General features: G+C 45.2%; 1 protein-coding gene across 1 annotated transcript in view; it reads right to left on the minus strand.

The window, feature by feature from the left end:
• Positions 1 to 17,132, minus strand: part of DISP3 (dispatched RND transporter family member 3) — a 35,370-nt gene extending 18,238 nt beyond the window's left edge. Inside the window, exons 1-5 of the mRNA XM_065936791.1 lie at positions 16,034 to 17,132; positions 14,894 to 15,113; positions 2,955 to 3,091; positions 1,624 to 1,758; positions 1,055 to 1,215 (exon numbers count right to left, since the gene is read on the minus strand). Of these exons, the coding sequence (XP_065792863.1) occupies positions 1,055 to 1,215; positions 1,624 to 1,758; positions 2,955 to 3,091; positions 14,894 to 15,113; positions 16,034 to 17,132 (1,752 nt within the window). The remainder of the gene's footprint in view (positions 1 to 1,054; positions 1,216 to 1,623; positions 1,759 to 2,954; positions 3,092 to 14,893; positions 15,114 to 16,033) is intronic.
• Positions 17,133 to 27,175: the final 10,043 nt, after the last annotated feature.

The raw sequence follows: 27,175 nt of genomic DNA on the forward strand, positions 1-27,175 counted from the left end.
AGGATGCGGAGGCCGAGGCTGCTGGAATGAAGGCACTGGCCTAGGAGGATGTCAGAGGAAGAGTCCAGCCTCTGGTCGACACTGCAGCTCTCTGCCCGGAACAGGGCCCGGCACAGAGCAAGCTTTCTGTAACTCATTACAGGAAGGACAGAGGAAGACACACACTGTCAGGGCAGGGCCCATGTTAGCAGAGGGGACGGGAGAGAAAGCTGCCACAGGGTGAGCCCCAGGAATGTCAGGGGCACCTGAGCAGGGTGTGGCAGTCAGAAGGAAGCTGCAGCCAACAAGCAGACAGGCCTTCCTTCACTGTCTGTGGAACACTTTCACAAGCATCTCATTCCAGTCTCTGATGATCCACACGTGAGGAGAATGAGGTTCACAGAAGTAAAACAAGCTGCCTAAGATCACACAGTCAGAAAATTGCAGAGGAGGGAGGGGAACCCAGCTCAGCTTGTTTTCTGGGCATGGTTCTCTAGTAAAGTCTGGAGAATCCCAGAGCATCTAGTGGTTTCTAGACAGGATCCTCAACCCAGGTCATAAGACCTCTCAGACTCAGGCAGGTTCACTGCCTTTCAGGCTCTGTTGGCACCCAGGACCTGGCCTAGGATCTTTCTCCTGAGCCCAGCTCAGACAGGAAGGAGTGTGGGGCCAGTGAGAGGAAAGTGCATGTGAGGGATAACAATGCAGTGTGCAGCTGGTGGGTGGAGAGGGCGCTGGACTGGGGTCAGGAGTCATGGGCAGGCTTACCATGTATCAGCTGGGGGACCTTTGGAAACAACTGCTAAATGCCCTTCAGGGCCGGGGGTGGCTTATCAGTAATAAGCATCAATAAGAAACACAATTTGTAGTACTAGAATCCTCCCATTTGTTAAGTTCTGGTGATGGTGATTAGTAACAAAAATGGACTCTAGGGACGTGGCAAGTACCTTGAGGCGGAGGCTGCGTGGCCCCAAGAGAAGGGGTGGGTGGGAAGAGCGGAGACCAGGGTCCAGGTATGCATGGGCAGGGGCGGGGGGCAGGGGACGCCAGGCCAGGTTGGAGGGCCGGCTCCCACCTGGGAGAAGATGTTAGCCGCATAGGCGGCGGCTGTGGTCAGCGAGGTGAAGAAGGTGGCCTTGCCCGCTGTCTGGATGGTGTGGATCATCCGCAGTTGAGGGTCTTCCAGGTGGGTGGCCTGGCGGTAGGTGTTGATGAACACAAAGACGTCATCCACGCCTATAGGAGGGGGCCAGGCCAGCTGGGTTACTCTGCTGTCTCCAGGTCAGATCCAACCTCGGCCATGAACCCAAGCCCCACCCTCATGTTGCATGGCCCCCTCCCTCACCAGAACTAGACCCCTTCCTCCAAATCTTCACCACCCCTCACCTTTCCCATCATGCTTAACCTTCATCCAGCATATCCACCCACTCCTTCCACCTCTGGGGGGTTCCACCCAGCATATGCCAAGAATCACTCAGCACTCACACTCTACCCACCCTCCACCCCAAGTCCAAGGCTCTGAGGTTGGAGAGAGGACTTTTTAGAGCCCCCATGGGAGCCAGACTTTTGCATCCTATAAAAGGCCCTTTGGGGGTCAAATTCCCAAGTGGGAGGCCCATATCCATGGCAACAGAATCAACTCACCGATGCCCACTATCACAAAGGCAGCCACCCCATTGAGGATGCCCAGGTACTGGATACCGAAGACCACATGATACAAGAAGAGTGCCACCAGGCAACTGAGGCCGATGCTGGCGATCCCGAAGAAGGACAGGAACACTGCGCAGGGCAAGCGGTGGGGGATGGAGCGGGGGACCCAACAGAACACAGCCTTTCAGCGTGTTCTGAAAGGCACCTTCACCACCCCATCAGAGCCCAGTATAGTTCTCCATGCCCAGAGAAGGTGCCGGGCAGGAGGCCTGAGTAGCAGATGAACCCTTGTTGCCTAAGTCAGGTTGTTCACGGGCCCTCATCTTTTCAGAGCTTACTTCACATGCTAGTAGGGAATTATTATATTTCTAACATCTATCACCCCAATAAATTAGAGGTTCCACGGAGGGAGGAAGTACATCTGTGATGTTCACTACTAGAACACTGGCACCTGAGAGCATCTGGCACATAGTTGGTGCCCGGTTAATATTTGTTATGTGGATGATTGAATGTCTTTTCCATTTTTGAAGGTATGACCAATCTCTCATTCACTTAGCCAATGAAGAGTAACTCCTATATATGCAGAAAGAAGCAGCTAGGGTGCATGGGGAGGGGGCGGTGGAAAAGTGAACTGGGAGTCAAATGGCAGCTCACCTGAGACTTTAAAACAGGCTAAGGATGGGACTTCCCTGGTAGTGGTCCAGCACTTGGGAAGCTGCCTTCCAGTGCAGGGGACACAGGTTTGATCCCTGGTTGGGGAACTAAGATCCCACATGCCACAGGGCAACTAAGTCGGTGCGTGTTAACGACTGAGCCCATGCGCTCTGGAGCTCATGCACCATCAACTAGAGAGCCCTTTGTACAACTATAGAGAAGCCCGTGAGCTGCAGCAAACAATTTATACTGCAACAAAAGATCCCGCACGACACAATGAGGATCCCACGGTTCACAACTAAGACCTGTTACAGCCAAATAAATAAATACTAAATAATAACAATAAACAGGCTAAGGAATAATCCATAAAGTGTCCAATACTGCAGACTCCACAGAACTTATCAACAAGAAAAAGACCGTCAAAGAAAAGTTCAACTGTAGGAGGTGCTGGGGGAGTGGGCCCTGGGACATGGCCCAGTCTGCCTCTGCACCTCAGTCTCCCTGCCCAGGGTTAGAAGGTGACGTCTGAGCAGCTGTCCCACCGTCAGCTCTGATACAGTGGATTCAAGCCCATTTCTGGCATTCCTGAGCAGGAAGGTTTTGTCCAGAGAGAAGCACTCTGGGAGCAACGAAGGGGCTGGCTCCACGTGGGGCCGCTGGAGAAACTGTACCTGAGCAGGAGGTGAGAACGTAGACGAGGGCTGCGATGCAGCTGCTGCTGATGAAGGCCAGGAGCATGTCGTTGTTGAAGGTTCTGCGAACCTCATAATCAAAGAGGTCTGTGCCCCCATACAGGACCTGGACTTTGCTGGGGAGGCAGGACACAGAGGGAGGAAAGACAGAGTGGATCAGAGACGGAGGAGGACCACGAACCATACACCTCCTCAGTGGCTCTTTACCTTGGTTGTACATTATGATCACCTGGGGGCTTTCAAGAATCCTGATGTCCAGGTCATACTCTAGACAAGTGAAACTAGCATGTCTCGGGTGGGACTGAATTATCAGTGAGGTTGAGATTGCTGCTCCACATAGACAATAGTCAATTATAGCTGAATTCTATGTCATTCTCAATTATCCTCAATTCTCTATTGTTCACAGCAAAATTCTAAATTCAAATAAGCTTCCAGATACTCAGTCTTACAGTGCTATTCAGTGTCCATTTAACAAAAGCTATTAGAAAAATTTAACCAAGTTGGTGAAGTTGATTTTTAAAATACCAAGATGGGTGAGATCTGTTCCTGGTCAAGATGGAGTAGCAAGATGAAATCTACATTTCCTCTCCTGTGAAACTAACAATAAAAGAGAGAGAGAGAGAGAGAGAGAGAGAGAGAAAATACATGAAAAAAGATTCTGGACCTGACAACAAAGAATGGTGATCTCTAAGAGATGAGAAATAATATGGACTTTATGATCACTCTGACTTACTGGCTTGAGAAAGTTTCCAGGCTTTGGTACATCCTAATATATGGTGCAATGGAAAAGAGCCTGCCTGCCAATGCAGGAGACACAAGAGACACAGGTTCAATCACTGAGTCAGGAAGATTCCCTGGAGTACAAAATGGCAACCCACTCCAGTATTCTCTTGCCTGGAAAATTCCATGGACAGAGAAGCCTGGCTGGCTACAGCCCATGGGGTCACAAAGAGACACAAATGAGTGAATGAGCAAGCAATATATGGGTTAACAGACATCTTAAAAGAGCATGAAAGTTTTCCAAACTTGATGAAAATGATAAACCCCTTGATTCAAAAAGCTTGAGCAGCAGACCCCATGCACAAAAAATCGTAAATAAAACAACAATGCACATCATAATCAAATTGCTCAAAATAAGTGACCAAGATAAAATCTTAAAGCAGACTGAGGAAAAAAGATGCATTATGCACAGAGGAAGGAAAGTAAGAATGACAGGAAATTTCCCTTCAGAAACAATGCAAGTGAGAAGACAACGGGGCAAGACTCTTCACCAATGGAGGAAAAAAGTCAACCCAGAATTCTAGAATTTGAAATGTATATTTCAAAAACAAAGGTAAAATAAAGATTTTTTTTTCAGTATACAAAACCGGAAAGAATTCATCTTCAGTACACCTTCACTACAAGAGATGTTAAAGGAAATCCTTCAGGGAGAAGGCAAATTATTACAAACAGAAATACACATCTACACAAAGGAGTAAAAAGGACTAGAGATGGTAACAACATGAATAAGTGTATAAAAATTTCTCATGACATAAATTTTTTAAAATGATGGCTGACCATTTAAACAGAAATAATAGTAATGTAGTGTGGGGTTTATAACATATATGAAAATAAAATATATGACAACAATAGTATAAAGGTCAGGAGGAAGGAAATGGTGGTATGCTATTCATATATAGTACACACCACACCTGAAGTGGTTTAACATCATTTGAAGGTACACTGATAACTTAAGGATGAACCCTGAAGCAACCACTGAATTAAATATTTATAGCTAAAAAAACCAAAGGAAATAAAATGGAATAATAAAAAATTCTCAGTCCAAAAGAAGGCAGAAGAGAAGAAAAAGGAACTAAGAATATATGGGGCAAAGAGAATAAAATAAAACTGTCTTCAGTCTAACCATGTTAACAATGTACTAACTGTAAAAGGTCTCAGTTCAGTTCAGTCCCTCAGTCACGTCCGACTCTTTGTGACTCCATGGACTGCAGTACGCCTGGCTTCCCTGTCCATCAGTAACTCCCAGAGCTTACTCGAACTCATGTCCATAGGGTTGGTGATGCCATCCAACCATCTCATCCTCTGTCGTCGCCTTCTCCTCCTGCCTTCAATCTTTCCCAGCATCAGGGTCTTTTCCAATGAGTCGGTTCTTCCCATCAGGTGGCCAAAGTATTGGAGTTTCAGCTTCAGCATCAGTCCTTCCAATGAATATTCAGAACTGATTTCCTTTAGGGTGGACTGGTTAGATCTCCTCGCAGTCCAAGGGACTCTCAAGAGTCTTATCTAACACCACAGTTCAAAAGCATCAATTCTTTGGGGCTAAGCTTTCTTCATAGACCAACTCTCACATCCATACATGACCACTGAAAAAGCAATTTTCTTGAAGAAACCTCTAGTCTTTCCCATTCTATTATTTTCCTCTATTTCTTTGCATTGATCACTGAGGAAGGCTTTCTTATCTCTCCTTGCTATTCTTTGGAACTCTGCATTCAAATGGGTATATCTTTCCTTTTCTCCTTTGCCTTTAGCTTCTCTTCTTTTCTCAGCTATTTGTAAGGCCTCCTCAGACAACCATTTGGCCTTTATGCATTTCTTTTTCTTGGGGATGGTCTTAATCACTGCCTCTTGTAAAAGGTCTAAATATCCCAAATAAAAGGCAGAGGCAGTCAGATTAGATTAAAAAATCAAGATCCAGCTGTCTACAAGAAACTCATGTTCAATGTTGACACAAATAGGTTAAAAATAAAAGTACAGAAAAAGGCACCATGCTTACATGGATCAAAAGAAACCCGGAGTGGTTACATTAATAATAAATGAAATAAATTTCAGGGCAAAGAATATTACTAGAAATAAAGAAAGCCATTTAAAAATTATAAAGGGCTCAGTTTGTTAAAAGAATGCAACAATACTAATTGCTTTGGACCTAATAACAGAGCTTTAAAATACATGAAGCAAAAACTGACAGAAATGAAAAAAGAAATAGACAAACCTGCAATTATAGTTGGCCATTTCAAAACTCCTTTCTCAATAACTGCTAGAACAATTAGACAGAAGATCAGTATGGATATAGAAGACCTGAACAACACAATCAACCAATCTGACTTAATCGACATTTATAGAACACTCCACCCAACAACAGCAGAAAACATTTAAGTGCACAGGGAACATTCATCAGGACAAACCACACTCTAGACCATAAAATAAGACTCAGAAAATTTAGAATAACTTAAGTCATAAAAAGTATGTTCTATGACCACAATGGAATTAAATTAAAAATTAGTGACAAAACACTACCTGGGAAATTCCTAAACATCTGGAGACTAACAAACTTAAATAATATTAGGATCAAAGAAGAGATCAGAAGGGAAAATTGAGAGTATTTCGAATTGAGTGAAAATAAAAGCACAAGTCAAAATGTGTGAGATGTGCTAAAATGATGCTTAAGGGAATTTTATAGCAATAAACACCTGTATTAGAAAAGAATACAGTTTTCAAATCAATGACTTCAGCTTCTGCTGCAAGAAAGCAAAACAAGAGAAAATTACACATAATGTAAGTGGAAGAAGGGAAATAATGTAGATCAGAGTATAAGTATATAAACAAACAAATAGACAATAAATATCAAAGAAACCAAAATCTAGCTCTTTGAGAGGACCAATAAGATTGATAAATTTCTAGTCAGACTGATCATGAAAAAAGGAGATAAGACACACATGAAGGAGGTGATACCACTACAGTTTAAGTAAGTATTCAAAGATAATAAGGGAATATTTATTATGAATTACCTTGCACCAACAAATTTTTACCATTTAAATGAAGTGGACAAATTTCATGAAATATACTACCAAAGCTTGTGTAAGAATATAGAAATAACTTTAATAGCCTTACAAAAGTGTTAGTTGCTCAGTGGTGTCTGACTCTTTGCAACTCCACAGATTATAGCCTGCCAGGCCCCTCTGTCCATGGAATTCTCCAGGCAAGAATATTGGAGTGGGTAGCCATTCCCTTCTCCAGGGGATTTTCCTGACCCCAGGATCAAATCCAGGTCTCCCACATTATGGGCAGATTCTTTACCATCTGAGCCACTAGGGAAGCTCTATACATATATTTAAAAATTGAATTTGTAGGGACTTCCCTAGCAATCCAGTGGTTAAGACTCTTTACTTTCATTGCAGGGGGCACAGGTTTGATCCCTGATTGGGAAATAATACCCTGCATGCTACATGGCATGGCCCGAAACATTTTTAGTTAAAACCTTCCCCTAAAGAAAACTCCAGATTCAGACAGTTTCACTGATAAATTATACCATACATTTAAGGAAGAGTAATACCATTTCCATACAAACCTTCCAGAAAACTGAAGACATATTTCCCACCTCATTCTGGAAGACATTTTGATATCAAAATCAAACAAAGATACTACAAGAAAACTACAGCCCAGTATCCATCATTAACATGACAATAAATAAAGAATACAAATAGAATCTAACACTATATAAAAAGGATAATCCCAGGGGGAATCTGCCCAAGAATGCAAGGATGGTTTAAACTTTAAAACTCAATTAATATAATTCATCATATTAAACTAAAAATGAAAAATATATGTTCTCTCTCTAGATGCAGAAAAATATTTGGGAAAAATCCAATATTCATTACTGATTAAAAAAAAACTTATCAGCAAATTAGGAATAGAAGGGAACTTCCTTAATTTGATAAGAGACATTTACAAATGCACCTACAGACTTCAGTCAGGGATAATGAAAGGTTGTCCATTCTCATCACTTTCATTCAACATTGTATTGGAGGTTCTAGCCAGTGCATTCAGGCAAGAGAAAGAAGTAAAAGAAGGAAAGGAAGTAAAGGAAAGGAAGAAGTAAAACTGTCTTTATTAGCAAAAGACATGATTGATTATGTAGAAAATTAAATGAAATCTATGAAGAAATTTCTAGAACTTATAAGGGAGCTTATCAAGGCTGCAGGACCCAAAGTCAATTATATTTCTACATGTTGAGTTGGCCAAAACATTCATTTGGGATTTCCATGGTATTGTTGTTGTTCAGTCACAAAGTCTTGTTTGACTCTTTGTGAACCCATGGACTGCAGCACGCCAGGCTTCCCTGTCCTTCACTATCTCCCAGAGTTTATTCAAATTTATGTCCACTGAGTTGGTGATGCTATCTAACCATCTCATCCTCTGCCACCCTCTTCTCTTCCTGCCCTTAATCCTTCCAATATCAGGGTCTTTTCCAATGAGTCGGTTCTTCGCATCAGGTGGCCAAAATATTGGAGCTTCAGTTTCAGCATCAGTTCTTCCAATGAATATACAGCATTGATTTTTTTTTTTTTTGATTTATTGATTTGATCTCCTTGCAGCCCAAGGGACTCTCAAGAGTCTTCTCTAGCATCACAATTCAAAAGCATCAGTTCTTTAGCACTCAACTTTCTTTATGGTCCAACTCTTATATCCAAACATGGTATGGAAAAACCCCAAAGAACTTTTTGGTCAACCCAATAGAAGTAACTAACAACTGGTATACTTTCAACTAACAAGGAAATTTTTAAAAATGTCATTTACAATAGAATAAGAATGTAAAATAGGGACAAATCTGACAAAAGATATCAGATTCACCAGGTTAATTTGATCATGAGACTCAATACTGTTAAGATGTCATTTCTCCTCAAATTGATCCAAGTATTTGACATAAACATAATCAGGATCCCAGTGGACTTTTATTTAGGGAAATGGATAAGCTGCTTCTAAAATTCATAGGAAGGGAATTCCCTGGAAGTCCAGTGATTAGTTTTCTGTACTTCCGTTGCAGGGGGCACAGGTTCCAACCTGGTCAGGGAGCTAAGCTCCTGCATGCATGGCCAAAAAAAAAAAAAAAGAAAATGAACCAACCATTAAAAAACAATAAATAAATAACATAAAATAAAATTCATAGGGAAATGTAAAGGCCCCAGAATAACTAATATAACTTTGAAAAAGAACAAAAAGTTGGAAGACCAACATTTGGACAAGACATGGCATAAAGTTACCATAATCAAGACAGTGTAATACCAATGTGTAAATAAAATTTAAAAAATCGGTTGAAGGAACAGAACAGAGTCCAGAAACAGACCCACATATATATGGACAAAAGACTTTTGTCCAAGATTCTAAGTCAATTCAGTGAAGAAGGAATGATATTTTAAACAAATGATGCTGGAACAACTGGATATCCATATAAAATAATAAATATCAGCACCCTATGCTACATATAAAGTATATGCAGTATATGTCTTACAACATATACAAAGATGAACTAAAAATGGAATATCACAGAACTAAATGTAAAGTCAGTATTAAAATAGTCAAAAAATCTAAACAGTTCACCAACAAAGACAAATGGATGTCAAATAAGCATGTGAACATCACTAGGAAGTACAGAAATCCAAGTTAAAATCACAGTGAGATATCACTACACAGAATGGCTAATTTAGACTTTTTAAACTGACCATGGACTTCCCTGGTGGCTCAGATGGTAAAGAAAATGCCTGTGGTGCAGGAGACCCAGGTTCAATCCCTGGGTCAGGAAGAACCCCTGGAGAGGAGTCAGGTGGGCTATGGTCCATGGGATCGCAAAGAGTTGGACAGGACTGAGTGACTAACACTTTCACTTTCAAACTGACCATACCAAGTGTTACAGAGTTTGTGGAGGAACTGGAATTCTTATATACTGGGTGAGAATGTAAAATGGTACAATCAATTTGGAAAACAATTTGACAGTTTCTTAAAAAGTTAAACTCACATGGGAACTTCCCTGGAAGTTCAGTGGTTAAGACTTTGCCCTCCAGTGCAGGGGGTGTAGGTTCAAGTCCTGGTGGGGGAGCTCAAATCTCACAGAGCTTGCGGCCAAAAAACCAAAGCATAAAATGGAAGGAGTATTGTAACAAATTCAATAAAGATTTTAAACAAATGATCCACATTAAAAAAAAATCTTAAAAAAATACATTCATGATTTTTTTTAAAAAGTTAAACATACACCTATCATATGACCTAGTCATACCACTCCCAGATATTTATCTGAGACAAATGAAGGCATTTGTTCACACAAAGGCTTTGTAACATCTCTATCTACAATAGCCAAACCTGGAAATAACTCAAATATCCATAAACAAGTGAGTGGATGAACAAAAATTGGCATCGCCACACAATGATACTACTCAGCACTTAAAAAGAATAAACTGTCAATACATGCAACAACATGGATACAATTCAAAACAATTAGGCTGAGTGAATGAGATCAGTCAAAACTGTGCATTCTATATGATGCCATATATACAAAATTAGAAAATGAAAACCAATATATAGTGATAGAAAAGAGATAGTGGTCCTGGGGTGAAATGGGAAGGAAGGTGAGGCAGGATGGAGTGACTGTCAAAGGAACATGAGTAAACTTCTGAGGGTGATGGATCCATTCATTAACTTGATCATGATAAAGGTTTCATAGTGTATACATCGGTCAAAACTAATCAAATTGTAAATGTTAAATATATGCACCTAGTGTATATCAACTCAAAGCTGTTTTAAAAAATCAAACAGGACATTTACAAAAAATGTAGAAGAGATCTTTGAATTGACTACTTTTTAAAATTAAATTCAACAAAGGGTTAATTGAGCTTTCCTTAGAATAGAAAACTGAAAGTTTGGTCAATTGTTCATTCATTCATTCATTTGTATAGCATTTATAGAACACCTTCTAGGTTCTGGGTCCTATTTTAGTTTCCAGTTATAGAAAGACATAGGCCCAAATGTCTACTCTTGAGTAGAAAGGAATAGCTCAAGCAAGACCAATATTCCTGCTTAGAACTACTAAGAAATCAAATAAAATTGAGAAATCATCTATTTGATGACATTAGAGATTTCCTGAAGCAATGAAACTAGAGAGCTGAGACTCCAGAAAGGGAAGAACCTACAAAAGATAAGCTTCCCTTCCACGCTTTGTTTACCCTGGAGGTATCTGCTGATTCTGAACACAGGCAGGAGGCTGAAAATTTAGGCATGGAGTCAGAAAAACTAGCAGAGCTGTGGGTAGAGACTTGCAGACCAGCAAAGCATAAAACCAGTTTCTTTGGCAGCACTTCTGCCAAATACTGGGGCAGTCTGGAGTTTGAGGCTACAAACTTAAGCAGAAAGCCTCAGAAAAACCAGAGGAGAGATATTTTTAGCTCTTTCAAGAGACAAAGCTTAGGGTTTGGAACATGTCAGGGGAAACAGGCTCTGCAGAATACATAAGGTTCTCAGTTGAAAATCCTAGAGAACCAAGGGCAAACTAGAGGTATGCTGCGACTTTTCAGGATTACAAACCAGCCTCAACTCTGTGTAACTGCTGTTTGTTTACGGTGATCAGCCACAACTCCACCTGTCTAGTGGAGGAAAAGAAAAACTTTCTCTGGAAGAAATAACATCAAAAAAAAAAAAAAAAAAAAAGAAATAACATCATCTGGACCTCTATGTTTTTACAGATAATATTCAATACTCAGTAAAAATTACCAGGCATACCACAGGCAGGACCACATGACCAAAAACCAAGTGAAAGAACAGACCACAGGGAAAAAACCAAAAGACATCCACAATAACCTAAGCTGGTAAAGAATTCGCCTGCAATGTGGGAGACCTGGGTTCAATCCCTGGGTTGGGAAGATCTCCTGGAGAAGGGAATACTCCAGTATTCTGGCCTGAAGAATTCCATGGACTGTATGGTCCATGGGGTTGCAGAGTTGGACATGACTGAGCTACTTTTACTTTCATCCATAATAACATAACTTAATATGCTTAAGAACACAGAGGAGAATATGAACCAAATAAATTAAATGGTGAGAAATTTCACCAAGGATTTAGATCTACAATAAAGAATTATTGGAAGTCCTCAACAGAAAAACATTAACCTTGAAATCTCAAGAGACATTAAACATCAAATTAGATACAACGGAAGACAGGATCAGTGAATTGGAATATCTAAACCAAAACATGTAAAGCAAAGAAAAACCTGGCAAAGAGGACTGAGAACACATGGGACTCATATAAGATAAGCTATAGGAATGTATTGTACAGCATGGGGAATATAGCCAATATTTTGCAATAACTGTACATGGAGTATAACTTTTAAAATTATATTAAAAATTTTAAATTAAATTTTTTAAATGAAGAAAGTAGCATGCTGATTACCCAGACTCTTCAGCTTATCTTTCCAGCTCCCACCTTTTATCATCATATTCATAAATCAAAGAAAACACATGAGACTTTGAAAATATCTAACATTTGTGTAGTTAGAATTCTTAAAAGAGATAGGACAGAGAATGGGGTAGAAGCAGTATTTGAAGTCATAATAGCTCAGCAATTTCTAAAAGTGATGAGTTATAAACCAGCAGATTCAAGGTCTGTGCACCTCAAGCAGAACAAATACAAAGAAAACCATATCAAAATACAATAGTAAGATTGTTGAAACCAAAAACAAAGAGAAATCTGAAAAGCAGCCAGGGGAAAAAAAAGACAATTGTTCAAAGGGGCAACAAAAAGATTTACAGCTGACTTTCCCCCCAAAATGATGAAAGTCAAAACACAATGGACTGATATCTTTTAAAGTATTAAAAAAAAAACCAACACTGCAAATTCTATACCAGAAGAAATATATTTCAAAAATGAAAGTAAAATAAAGATGCCTTCTAGACAAACAGAGAATTTATCACTAGCAAACCTACACTAAAAAAAAAAATACTAAAGAGAATTCTTCAGATACAAGAAAAATGATCCCAGAGGGAAACATGAAATTGTAGAAAGTAATGAAGAGCAACAGAAAACATAAATATGTGAGTAAATATGGATTCTGACTGAGTAAAATAAAAATCTAATGTCTTATGAGGTTTAAAATGTACATAGAATTAAAATGCATGTAACAATAGGGCAAAAGACTGAAGGGACATAAATGCAATGAATGAGTTCTAAGATTCTGGTATTATCAGGGAAGCAGTAAAAGTGATAATTTGTAGTATTCTTTGTAATAAGTCAAGATGTAGGTTGTCAATTCTCAGGTAACAAATAATAGACTGATTTAAAAAAAAAGATTTTATTGATCTAAAAGAAGGCATTAATGTCAAGACTACAGAGGCCCTGGTTATCACCATTCCCATGAAGCTCTAGGGGGATGGTAAGGGGAAGAGAATTGTTTTTTTTTTAACCCAGGACAGAGGTTTTGTCTCAGCAGCTGAATGTACTAAGCAGAAGTTAACTGTTGGTATCTAAAATCTTGAAGCTCCTTCTACAGCCAGCCCTTCCCAGATTCCCAACCCAGCCAAGGACCTTTCCTTTTCCCTTAGATACTCTAAGGTATCTCCAGCCAGCCAGCCACCCATTCATTCCTCAGACAAAGAGGAATTGTGCTAGGGGCTACGCGTACATAAAGGAAACAAGAGCAATCCCAGTCCTCAACAAACTCACACTCTACTGAGAAATAATTAAACCAGAACTTTTTCAGACTTATATATCCAAATAAGTCACCTGCAAACTCTAGAGGTCTGGGAAAAGCCTTGATATTCTATATTTTTAACAAGTCTCCAGATGATGTTTATGCTGATTCGAGCTGCATTTTGAATTACAAGGAATTAAAAAAGTAAAACACAGAGTGACAAGCACTATGATGACACTGAGGCTCAGAAAGGTGAAATAACTCACTGAAACTTCCACAATTAGGTGGAGTAACTGGGATCTGACCCCAGATATATCTTACTACAGAGCCTGTGTTTACTCTTTCCTGCCTTCTTATGGAGAAGCAAAGGTCTATGGAAATGGGTAGGGTGATAATTTAATGCAATCTCAAATAAATAATAGCCAGGTTAGATCTTAGTAGATGAACAGGGGTTTGCCTGGCAATGAAGCACAGCTGCAAGAAGACTCAGCACAGCAACTGCTGTAAAAACACACAGTGCTAAGGCACTGCATTAGAAACCCTAGATTTTAATCCCATTCCACCACTTATGAGCCTCAAAATTTTCAACAGCTTACTTAATTGTACTGTGCCTCAGTTTCCTCAACTGTAGGATGGAGAAAATCATAACAGCTCCTCCCTCATCAGGATGGTGTAAGAATTAAGTTAGATGGTGTGTATAAATGGCTTAGGATAGTATGTGGCACAGGGCAAGCACAATAAATGTCAGCTTTGATTATTACAGTAGCTGTTCAATAAAGGAACGAGGGTATTTCAGACAGAATGATCCCTCCTGTGCCAGGGGTTGACTTGTCGGGGCAAGAGACTGAAAGGCACTGGAGTTATTGCCCTGCAGGACTGACAGATGAACTATCAAAGGTTTTTACCTGGTGGGGAGGGGCCCAGTTGTTTTTCAGACACACATCCCAAGGACTAGAGGACAATCACAGCACCTACTGCCCAAAAGCTCTGTCACATCTCTTAGCTCATCTCCTTCTAATGACCGCAGAAGGGTAGCAGGACTCATCATTCCCATTTTAGCAGTAACAGAGGCCCAGAGAAGTGAAGTGACTTGCCCACTATCTCCCTGGATAGTAAAGGCAGACAGGAACTCCTTACTCCCTGGTTAATACTCTTTCCAGAAAGCCTTCTAGCACCATTGCAGGAGAAAATCAATACCCAAGACCTCCAGGGCAGAAGTTCTCCAAAGCTGTCATGTTCACTAACCATTAGCACTGACCAGGAAAAGCATCCTTTCATCTGTCAGAGTGATGATGAGGCTGTATCTGGCTTTGGCTCTGATTTGAAAAGAAAGACTTCCAGGGAAAAGGTTGCAGAAGGGGTCTGGGATGTATGAGAAAGAACCACCTGGAAACCAATTCCCTACCTTAATACAGCCCTTTCCTGGTACAAATAAGGACAGGCACACATCAGATGCAGCTGGACTGCCTACCTAGTGGACTGCTTGGCCAGCATGGCCACATAGGTGACCACAAAGCTCTGAAACTTAGCCCGCTGCTCCTCCCAGCGATCGTCCACCGAGTAGTAGTTGGGCAGGGGTGCTCCAAAGAGGATCTCGCTGCGTAGGAGGGAGCTCTTGAGGTTTTCTGCGGAGAGGCCCTCGTCCACATACCAGTAGAACTCTGGGTGAGTCATGGCCAGCTCTAGGGAGCCTGCAGGGGCAGGGGTCGAGAGGTCCAAGGAGCTCAGTAAGTCAGCTCCCACAAACCTTCCATCAAGGTCATCCTGCCCTCCTCAACATCTCACCCCCTTTTTAAGGAAATGGAAAACTGTTCCAGCTTGGGCTGCCTCCAACTGTCTCTAACAGGACAGCGGGATGGTTTAGAGAAATCACTGCTGCCCCACAAGAGCAGCCCCCCAGATCTGCTCAGGTGGCTCCCACTAAGTTTACACCTTCATTTCGGCTTCAACTTCACCGAATACCAAGGCTCAGTCTCTGTAGTCCTGTAACTCCTTCCCATCCCAGGCCCACCTTCATCTGCTTAGAACCCTGCCATGCCCACCTTAAAAGACATACCGAAGCCCGGCCCCCACAGCCAGCCTCTGTCCCCTCCCCATTCTTTCTCAAGTCCCACCCCTAATGTACCTCAAACTAATCCACCTTGATCTTCCTGCAACCTCAGCCTCTCTCCAAATATCCAGTTCTCTGGAACCACATGACCAAAGTCATGCCCAAGCCCCAGCCCAAGCTTTATCTAACTCTGGGCACAGCGTAACTCCCAATCTCCATCTATCTAGGTATGCACCTTCTTCCTCGCCTCCCTCAGATCCCATCTCACATCCAACCCTGTCCCTGCCCTTCTTCAATAAATGGCCTGCAGGCCTGCCCAACACTCAGCTTCGACCCGACTCCACTTCACAGACAATTCCAACTCCATCCTCTTACCAACCTGCAGAGTACTGCAGAGTCACGCCTTCCTTTAACCTCTAAGCCCCGCCCCATCTCATTAACCATGCCCCTTCACCTCAAGCCTCACCTATCCTCAGTCTCCACCCCTTACAAGCCCCGCTTCCAGGGTCCTTCAGACCAGGTCCCTACAGGCCCCACCCCAGCACACCTAGGGCTGCTCACCCCGGATGTCGGCCAGGTCCTGGCCCATGCCATCATAGTAAATCTTGCCACCCCTCTCCGTGGGGAAGAAGTAGGTCATGAGCGAGCTGGGCGGGGAGCAGTAGGAGTAGGAGCCGAGCGGCAGGTCCTTGAGCACTTCATGGGGCTTCCAGCAGAACTCCCGGAAGCCCGGGTGGTCCATGATCTTGCGCTCAATCTCGTGGATTGTGACCAGCCTCTCACTCGTGAAAATGTTGCGCTCGGCGTCGCCACGTGCCAGGAAGATGAGCTCGATGCGCCAGTGCGCATGCGTCTGGGTGTTGGCGCTCACATAGGAGCGTGAGTAGTCCCAGCGCGAGGCGCCGCGGCGGGCACGGCTCTGATTGGCCGTGGCTGCTGTGGGGGGCGGGGCACTGGGTGGGCGCCGCCCACTCTTGTCTGGCCCAGGGTTTATCGGTGCTTCACTCTGGTTGGCTGCTGGCCTCTCCAGGGGTGGAGCCTCTCGCCGGAGACGCCCGCTTCGATTGGCTGTTGGCTTCTGGGCGGTGGCGGTGTCCCACAAGAAGCCATTCTGCGTGGCTACTGCGACCACCGGGTGTGGGGCTCGGGCAGCTGGCCGCGAGCGGTTTCCTAGATGTAGTTGCTGCAACTGCTCTGTGATGAGGCGCTGAAGTGTCTCAGAAGTGAAGTCAGCCAGGTCACGCCGGTTGCGCCCCCAGGACCCAAACTGGGATTTGAGCGCCAGCGCGAGGGCGTCAAAACGCTGGGAGGCCTCATGGTTGCGGATCTCAAAGGCATTGTAGGAGATGTCGATGTCCAGTGGCGGGTAGTAGAGGAACATGAAGGCTGACAAGGCCATGGGGATGCTGCAGCCCAGAAAGAGCACCAGCCCTGCACAGCATGGATTGGTGAAGGCCCAGCCCAGGGTACTCCAGAAGCCCGAGGCTGGGGGCCGGGACGGCAAGGTCCAGCGCCGCCAGCAACACTGCCTCCCTGCCCCAGCGTGGGGCCCCGGCTTCTTCTGGCCCCTCCTAAAGGCCTCACCCATTGTTTCCTCCTCCTCTTCCTGTTCCTCCTCTAGCCACACATCTTGCAGCAAGGGATCATCCTCTGAGTCCATAGCCTACAGGAGAGGGAGAGGGTGAGCAGGCTACAGAGAAGGAGAGGATGGTGCTCCCAGAGCTGCAGTCGCCCACCCCGAATGTTAACCTTGCCCACTCATAACCAAGACAGATACCACAATGGAATCGCATCAAACAGGCACTTAACTGCACTTAACTGAATTCAACCACATGTGTACAAAACAAAAAGAAAAAATCCTATTATTTGCCCATCACAGCTCCCAACTAGATCAGGGCTTTCAAGGCCACTGAAAAAGGAGAATCAGGGCCCAGTTGCAAACAGAAGAGATGTTCCTCCACAAGGAAGGGGTATTCAAGGGGAATTTTGTTTATGCATGATTTCCCCATTTTTGCTGCATTCTCTGATTTTAGAACTCAAAGTCAATGTGAGGTGTGAATTTGTCACAATCACTTTTATTTAATGAGCAACTATGAAGTCGTTCAAAAGTATCAGGGTAGAAGGGAAAGAACACGCTATCTGGAATTGGACCCTTGTTTGGGTCCTAGTAGTATGAACACTGGCAAGGCAGTGAACCTCAGAATCTTTGTCTATTAAGCACAGGTGGCCGTTTCCCACATGATTCCTCTAGGGAGGAAGCACCCTGCTGTCTGTGTGGTATATTTGTTATTATATATCACATGAATACATTTCTTTGCTCCTCTCTGGGGACTGTAATGTGTTCAGCCATTGCCACGTGGCTCTGACAGCGCTAGATGCCTGTCATAGTCCTCAAGAACTCTCAATAGCTTCCCACCCCCTCTTTGGGATGCTGCAGCTGCAGCCACTGTTTGTCCGGCTCAGACCACTTAATATGCAGCTCCAGGGACGTCAAAACTTTGGGCACAGACAGGGGCCGGGCATCTGTCTCCCCAAGATGTGGGCACAAGCAGCAGGAGGGCCTGGCAGGAGAGGGCAGTCTGAGGACTCCAGCAGGGTGGCCCAAAGGCAGGAGGCCCCCCGTGTCCCCCAGCATGGCCTGCCCCTTGTTCTGCCTGCCCTCTGTTTGGACGGAAAGAGACTCATTATCTAGTTAGACGCCAGGCAGTGAGAGGAGGAAGCTAATTATGCCAGCGTTGGCTAATTAATGCTGCTTTTCCTATTAACATTCTCTAGAATGCTCCATTTCAATTAGATGGTCTGTCCGGGAAGAGAACAGGCTGCCATCATCCCAAAGAAAGTGAAGAAGAGAGGGCGAGGGGAAGGAGAGAAACAGAGAGAGAAAGACAGACAGGACATGGGAGAGATGAGAGACAGAGAAAAATGAAAACAGGAGACAGGAGAGTGGAGTTAGGGGGCAGGGGTTGGAGATAGATGCAAAGAGGGAAATAAGAGGAAAACAGAAGAATGAGGGAGAGGATAAGAGGAAAACAGAAGAATGAGGGAGAGGGTGCCAAGTGTGGATAAGAGAGGAAGACTTGAAAGGGAGAGAGACTGGAAGGGGCAGGAACTGCTCCAGAAATATGCGAGATTCCTACGGATGCAATAATTTAACTTCTCATTTCTGATGTTCTAAAGCTAGCCTCCTGAGGGGATGCTACCTGCTCTGAGGCTCAATTTGCATCAGCAGAAACTTGTGGGCGTAAACCAGAGGCAGCTCAGGCTCACCCCATCTCCAAAGGGCAAACCCAAATCTGCACGTGGAGGTGGGGGTTGTGTGTGGGAGCCTCCCCTTCACCCCTAACTGCTGAAGGAGGAAGTTGATGGCAGTACAGGGGAGAGGGACAGGGGATGCTTGCATTTTTTCTGGGGACTAAATCCATCCACTGGCCCCCAGCCCCTTACCCAGGGTACAGTTTTCAATGTGTTGGCATGTGAATGGGTCTAAGACCAGGATTCTGGGTCTTGTCAGCACTCCCTGAATGATCCTGCTAGCCCATTGTTACTTCACCAGGAATGCTACTTTCTGCTCCAGAAGTCCAAGTTTAAAACATCTTTCAAGACCTTGCTCAAGTGTCACCTCTGCCAAGACTTCCCAGATCTGAACACTAGTCACCCCCACCCCTTCCGAGATATGTGTCCAAGCTTCTCGCCACACTTCTGGGATAAAAATTTACTCGAGGACAGGGAGGGAGAGGCACTGTAGCAGTGGTAAAGGCCATGATTTGGGAGGCAGACAGACTTGGATGCAAATCCCAGCTGTATGACTTAGGCAAGCAGTATAATATTTCTGAACTTCAGTTTTTCCATCTGCAAGACAAGGCTAACAGTGCTCACCACGGAGGTTCCTTGATGATATAAACAGCAGGCTGACCACAGTGCCTAGGAGGTATAAGTGCTTGAGAAATGATAGCCACTGTTCTTTTACACTCTGCTTCCTCACAAAAGGTTGTGAGCTCCTAAAACATCTGTGTGACCCATCGTATTTGCCAAAGATGGCCACAACAAATGTCTCCCATCTCACACGTTCTCATGATGTGACTGTAAGACTTCTCCCACCAAGCAGTTATGTCTTCATTCCTTCCCTTGAATCTAGATGCTCTGTGACTTCTGAGGCTAGGTTAAAAATGGAGATGCAGCTTCCACCTGACTTTCTTGGGACATTCATCCTTGGAACCCAGCCACCATGTTGTAAGGAAGCCCAAACTAGCCCATGTAGAGACTACACTTAGGAGCTCCTGCTGACAACTTAGTTGACAGCCATCATCAGCCACCAGATATGTCTTTAGTGTCTTCTGAAAATGTCTTCAGTGATTCTGGGCCCCTAGTAATACCAAGTAATACCCAACCTTCTAGTTGTCCCAGTTGAGACTCGGGAACTGTGGAGTTGAGCTAAGCCACCCTCTCCTGTGCTCTATTCTGGCCCACAGAATCCATGAACATAGTATATCAGCTGCCATACATCACTAGGTTTTGGGTTAGCTCTTTCATAGCAATAGTAAGTGAACAATTGCAATAGAACTCTGTCCCACATGAGTTTGTGTCCTGCAGTCTGCGCTTGCTAGATTTAAGTGATCAGAAAATTGAACACAGCCATTTGGTCTCCCAGTGAGAGCCCCACAGCCCAGTGGACATAAATTCCAAGGGAGCAGGGACTTGACTGTCATGTTCCCTGCTGGGTTTCCATGGTCTAAAATACTCCTGCCTGGGGGCTGGGGTGTGTGTCAGTAGTTAGCAGGTTATTTGTTAAATGAAAGAAGGAAAGTGAATCTCAGAAGCAGCAGACGCATCTGGGTTAGATATTAGGTAGAAATTCCCCCAGACTCTCCTTGGACAGAGGACAGTCAGATACCAAACAATATAAACATAGTGCAGAAAGTGTGACTTCTTCTGTTTCAGGTGCGAAGGATCTTGGAGAGGATGAGACAGATGAGCAGGAAGTAGACCTGATGGTTTCTTTCACTGTCACTCCCCTTCCCCCATCCACCGCCATGCCCTCCTTCTCAGCCTACTCCTGAAAAGAAAATCTGCCATGTGGGATACCACACATGGCTCCAGACCCAGCTCAGCCTCCAACTTTCCTTGTGACCCTGGGCATGTCCCGGCCCCCTCTTGGTGCCCTGTCTCCCCCATCTGGGAGATGGGAAATATTGTCTCCCCCATCTGGCAGTGGAATGGTAAAAGCCCAGGTCCCTCCAGCTGTGACATCCCCAGACTCTCTGAGCAGCCCTAGTCTGAAGGCCAAGGGGGGATGGGTACAATCTGAGAGTCTCCACCAACCCAGTTAGCAGCTAGGGTGTGACACTAATGCCTCAGCTGGCAATCCTGTTCTCAGCACCCGCTCCCAGGATGGGCAACAAATCACAAATTTGTTTTCCTTTTTCAAATGATGGGAATTGATTAGCTTAGTGAAGAGCTCCAGCTGCTCCGTGGAAAGGAGATAAGGATGACTTCTTTGATATTTGTCACTGGCTCAGACAAAGAGCCCGAAATCGGACTATGATCACCGGGGACTGTGACCCTGCCTGTCTGATATCCCATTAGGGTGTTCCTGCTCAGTGACCTGGGTGTGTGCTTTCTCCCTGCCTCTCCATCTGTCTCTGTCACACACACACACACACACACGCACATGCACACAAACACACACACTCAGAGATAGTCAGAATTAAACTCTGGGACTCCTGGGATCTCATGAACCAAGGTGGACACACATCCATAGAACATGGTCTCCCTCCTCTTGGGAAGGGCAAATGAGACAGCCACCTAAAGGGAAATGGCAGACACTGGGGAGCCTTAGAGACAAAGAACCTGGTCCAGTTTCAGGGGCCAAGCCTGAGGCAAGCCAAGGTCACATTTGCAGCCTAATCCCAATTTTAAAACAGGAAAAAAAAAAAAAAATATATATATATATATATATATGCATTTTTAAAAACCCATTAATAGTGATTATCTCTGACTAGGAGGATTATGGGTGATTTTTATTTTCTTCTTTATACTTGTCTCTTTCCAATATTTCTACAATGATCAGGTACAGCCTGCCTTTTAGAATTATAAAAAAACGTTATTTAAAAAACATGTTTAAAATAGAACATGTGTATATGTGTGTAGAAGGGATTTTGCTAACAGCCTTCAACTCTTTGAGGAGTTACTATAATAGGCATGGGAGGAGGTGGGGCTCTGTCCTCCAAGAAGAGAAACAAGGAGCGTTGCAGCAAGAGAGACCCTGGGTAGAAAGCAGAAGGACCTAGGGAGAGCAGGAGGTGGTAAATGCCCAGCGAGTTAGTCACTGTGGAGTCTTCTCTTCCCCTGAGATGGACAGGGGGTGGGTCTTTAAAATGACCAGGAAGGAGATCCTGGTTTATCAGACCCAGAAAGGTTCAGAGCACTGGTCCAACTCCTTCATTTCACAACTTAGAAATGAAGCCCAGCAAACAGTCTTATCCAAGGTTGTATTTCTTTTTCTTTTAAGATTTTCTTGGTGTGGACCATTTTAAAAGTCATTACTGAACTTGTTACAATATTGGTTCCGTTTTATGTTATGGATTTTTTTGGCCATGAGGCATGTAGGATCTTAGCTCCCCAACCAGAGATTGAGCCCGCACCCCCTGCATTGGCAGGTGAAGTCTGAACCACTGGATTGCCAGGGAAGTCCCCTCAAGTTCATGTTACAGTGGCCAAGTCAGGGCCCTTGGCTCAAAGGAGTGCTCTATCTGCCCCATCACCAAATTCAGGGGTGGGGTGGGGGGAGTTTTGGGCAGTCCAAGAGAACAACTAGGCCTGGGGAAGATGACATGAGGACCCAGAGCCAATACAGGGAAGCTGTTTTTAAGGCCTAGAAAAGAGGCCTTTGTCAAGTCACAAAGCAGATGGACTTCCCCATCCAGACAGAATGGGACTTAGGGTGGGAAGCGGTATTGCCTCAAAGACATCCCCAGCCCCCTGCTGCACCCTGCTCTTCTCCAGAAAGGCTCCCAGGGCTGTGGACCCACCCCCGAGCCTGCCTGTATCCCTGTTTACAACTTCCCTCCTTATGGCGAAGGGTGACAGAACCCTTCCTTCTTCATTCCCCCATCCCAGCCAGACTATTAAAATGTAATCAAAAAATCACATTAGCCATGCAGATTCGGCTTAAAACACGTATATGTATATATAATTTAATGGCAATTAGGAGCTAATCAGCTTTTTCTTCTTGTCTCGGGGTGTTTTGCCTCCCTGGTCCTTGAAAACATCTTGGGGTTTTTGATTCTCTTACTCTTGGGCTGAGAGATTCGGGCAGAAATTCAAAATGAGATATTTTGAGTTGAACAGCTCCATTTTCTCCGGATGTGCTGAAGGGGGGACATTGTACCCTTCTCCACTCCCTGGTTATGGATCTCTCCTTTGCCGAATTCAGCTCATTTGAGGTGGGAAAAAGATGAAAGGAAAGAGGAGGGACTTGGTCCCTCCTTGGTGCCACTATCCTAAATCCTAATACCCCATCTTCTGAGAGTCTGCCACCCTCTATGTGCCCCAGCTATGTGCCTGCCATCCAGAATTCCAGATTGTTCTCAGAGACCTGGATACTCCATCTCAGGCAGGGAGGCTGCAGATAGACTGCAGACATGGTGGCAGAACTGGGTCAGAATCACACAGATAGCACGAAGCTGAAAGTCCAACTAGCTCAATACAGAAACTGACACCCAGGAAGAGAATCGTAACATAATCAGCTGTGCATCTACTAAGTGCAAACACCCTCTCTCATATATCAGCCCCGCAGGGGAGGCTTTACAAGTTCCCCATTTTACAGAGTAATAAACAATCATAGAGGTTAAGTGACTCTCTTGTGGTCACACAGCTTAATAAGGGGTGGAACTAGCATTCGAACCTCAGGTCTACCAATCCCAAAGCCTGTGTTCTGTTTACCATTCCAAGCAGCCTTGGAGTTCCTTGAGAACTGAGGTGTCAGTTCTCACTGAAGAAACCCATTGCCTTTTAGTAAGACTGCAACATCCCCATAAGACCTGGAATCACACAGGCCTCAGCAATTCACCCTTTGGGTAGGTTTCAGGCAGCTCAGGGCATGATGCAAAGGAAGGCTCCACCAGTCTTGGAAGCCTGGCCTTCCCTTCAAGGAAAGCATGAGTGTGACAGTTAATTTTGCATGTCACCCTGACTGGGCCATGGGATGTCAGTGAGTCCGTGCTAAGTCACTTCTGCCATGTCGCTTCAAATCCTTTGCAACCCCATGGACTATAGCCCGCCAGGCTCCTCTGTCCATGGGATTCTCCAGGCATGAATACTGGAGTGTGTTGCTATGGCCTCCTCCAGGGGATCTTCCCAACCTAGGGATCAAACGCATGTCTCTTATGTCTCCTGCATTGACAGGCAGGTTCTTTACACTAGCACCACCTGGAAAGCCCCATGGGATGCATGCATCTGACCAAACATGATTCTGGATGTACAGACTGTGTAAAGCAGATGATCCTCCCTAAAGCAGTGGGCCACATCCAATCAGTTGAAGACATGAATGGAACAAAAGGGCTGAGTGAAAGGGAATGCTCCCTGCTGACTGCCTGAGCTGGGACATTGGTCTTTTCCAGCCTTCAAACTCAGACTGAAACACTGGCTCCTCCTGGGTCTCGAGTCTGCTGGCTTTCAGATGGGAGGTTACATCACCTGCTCTCCTAGATCTCAGACCTTTGAAAACAGACTGTAACTACAGCATCAGCTCTCCTGGGTCCCAGTTTCCCAACTGCAGATCTTGATGTCTCAACTTCTCTATCCCTCTATCTACCTACCCACCTACCGGGGCTTTCCTGATGGCTCAGATGTTAAAGAATCTGCCTGCAATGCAGGAGACCCAGGTTCAATCCCTGCGTAGAGAAGATTCCCTGGAGAAGGGAATAGCAACCCACGCCAGTATTCTTGCCTGGAAAATTCCATGGACAGAGGAGTCTGGCAGGCTGTAGTCCATGGGGTCGCAAAGAGTTGGACACAACTAAGCAACTAATACTACCTACCTACCTAATTACTTAACCTACATCCTATTGGTTCTGCTTCTCTGGAGAACACTCACTAATATAATTTCCCTAGAGGGAAAGTGTGAGTGAAGCAGGGAGCCCCACTGTAGCAGCTGGATCCTACGACCCTCCTAGAAATTTCTCTCAAGCCCCAAGTCCTACCCAGAACCTTAGACAAAAATGGGAACAGAGCTAGCAAAGGTCCTCCAAATCCACAGAAGAAAGAGTGTGGCTGGGTGACTTTCTGAGCCCCTCCCCCAAGAAGACCCTAAATCTACTACCCCCATCCTCCCTGCCCCAGCCCTGAAGAAGTCTGGCTTTGCGGCTGCAGCTGAAGCAAACACCTGCACCTACTTACTCCCCATCAGACCACCTGCCCCCCAAGAAACACCATCCTCATTGGCTAAATGTGCCAGCAGAGGGCAGGAAACTCAGAGCAACTGCTTCTTCCCCAAAGAAAATCTGGGCTTATTTATTGTGAGCCCAGGTGGGGGTAGGAGAGGGGAGAGGGTTGGGAGGGGGGCTCTACGGGGGAGCCTGTCCAGACCCCTCATTTCTCAGAGAAGACCAGGCTGCAAAGATGGAGCACATGAAGGACGGCTGGGCTCCCCAGGCTGACAGCTGGTGAGGAAACTGCGGGTACTGACTCGTAAGCCCAACAGCTCAATATATATCAGGCAAACAAGCTTTGATCACATCAATATATCACCCGGGGAAACATACCAGCACCAGAGAAACCAACATTAATTGTCACAACAGCCTAGGTTTCCCCCATTCCACGTGTTCTCTCTCTGGTGGGCTCAGTGGAACAGAACAGGTCCCCCAACAGAAGGAGGGATATCTGGAACTAAGCACCAGGGCCTGGTTTTTTGGGGAAAGGGCAGCAACAGTCCTGAGTTCAGACTTTGGCTCTGCTACTAGCTGGGTGCCTTGGGCAAGCCTCAGTTTCTTCATCTGTAAAATGGGGTGGTAACACCCTGCTTGCTGAGTCACCGTCATGATGAGAAGTCACTTCTCAAAGATGAGAAGTGCCCCAAACCTGGCCCATGTGCATGGGCAGGTTGGCAAGTCAGCTGGAACTGACTCATTCTTTGCTACATCAGCCCTCCTTCCCAGGTGGTGCTAGTGGGTAAGAACCTGCCTGCCTATGCAGGAGGGTTCAATCCCTACCTGGATTATGAAGATCCCCTGGAGGAGGAAATGGAAACCCACTCTAGTATTCTTGCCTGGAGAATCCCATGGACAGAGGAGCCTGACAGGCTATAGTCCATAGGGTCACAAAGAGTTGGACATGACTAGAAGTGTCTTGGGACTTCCCTGGTGGCTCAGAGGTTAAAGCATCTGCCTGCAATGCGGGAGACTTGGGTTCAATCCCTGGGTTGGGAAGATCCTCTGGAGAAGGAAATAGCAACCCACTCCAGTATTCTTGCCTGAAGAATCCCATGGATGGAGGAGCCTGGTGGGCTACAGTCCATGGGGTCGCAAAGAGTCAGACACGACTGAGTGATTTCACTTCACTTCAGAAGTGTCTTAACATGCACACACACACACACATCAGCCTCAGGCTTTAATATGGATCAGAAGCCGGGCAGGCTTGTTAAAGTGCAAACTCCTGGGCCAGGCACTAGATCCCATCAATCAGATGCTCAGGGGGTGGTACCTGGGAACCTGCATTTACACCACCTCCCACATGATTCTTTTGTAGGTGGTTCAGGACTATTCTGTGCAATACCCTGCTGCCTTGGCCACCCTCCCAGTTTCCAGTGGCTTCCTCCATCAGATGACTTTGCCTTTGGCCTTCCCCCTTCTGGGGCTCACACTAGCCTCTCCTCAGGCTTGTCCTGCCCGCCCCCAGCTCTGGGGATGGACTCAGGTTCCTGGATCTCTGGCCAGGACTCAGTCCTCCAACCAAATGCCCCTTCCTCTGGCCATGGGAGGGAAGAAATGATGGCATTCAGGTCTGCCATCCAGCTCTTCCTGATGGGTCCAGGCAGCAAAAGAAAATAGAAGACCCTGTGCAAGGGGCTGGCACAGCACCAAGCGCTGCTGTGTGCTGGCACTGGTGCTTTGCTTGTGGACTCCTCATCTGACCCAGCCCCAGTTCTGTAAGGCAGTTTTCAGGAGCGGGGCTGAGATCTGAGCCTCTGCAGGCCCAAGTCAGAGCCCGTCCTTTTAGCCACTGAACTCCACTGTTTAGAGTATCTCACCCACTGACCCACTCTTGTCCCTCCCACCCCACTCTGTTCCGCCTGCACAGCTCAGGCCTCAAGGCCCAGACCTACCAGGCCTGCCCACCAAGCAGTCTTGCATCTCTGAGAAAAAGGCAATAAAAGCTTAATAAAACCAGCAATACTTACAGAACCTGTGAAATACAGCCAGGCCCCCAGACACCCCTCACCTGAAGGATCAGAAGGTTCCTGAAAACCCCCACTGCATGCCTGGACCCAACTGTTCAGGTTGCTGTTTCCACCACCTCTCCCCCTGGCTGCTTGCTGCCTGGAACTCCAAGAGATCAGGAGGGCCCATGGGGCCCAGCAACCAGTCAGCTCCCCAGCCCCCAGACTGCTGGATTAATAAAAAATAAAAAGATCCCCACAAAATACAACTAATAACCATGGCCATAAAAGCCAAATTGGATTCCTTCCTGGCTGATGAGCTCAGAGCC

This window comes from Muntiacus reevesi, chromosome 5, assembly GCF_963930625.1.
Source record: "Muntiacus reevesi chromosome 5, mMunRee1.1, whole genome shotgun sequence".
Lineage (NCBI taxonomy): Eukaryota > Metazoa > Chordata > Mammalia > Artiodactyla > Cervidae > Muntiacus > Muntiacus reevesi.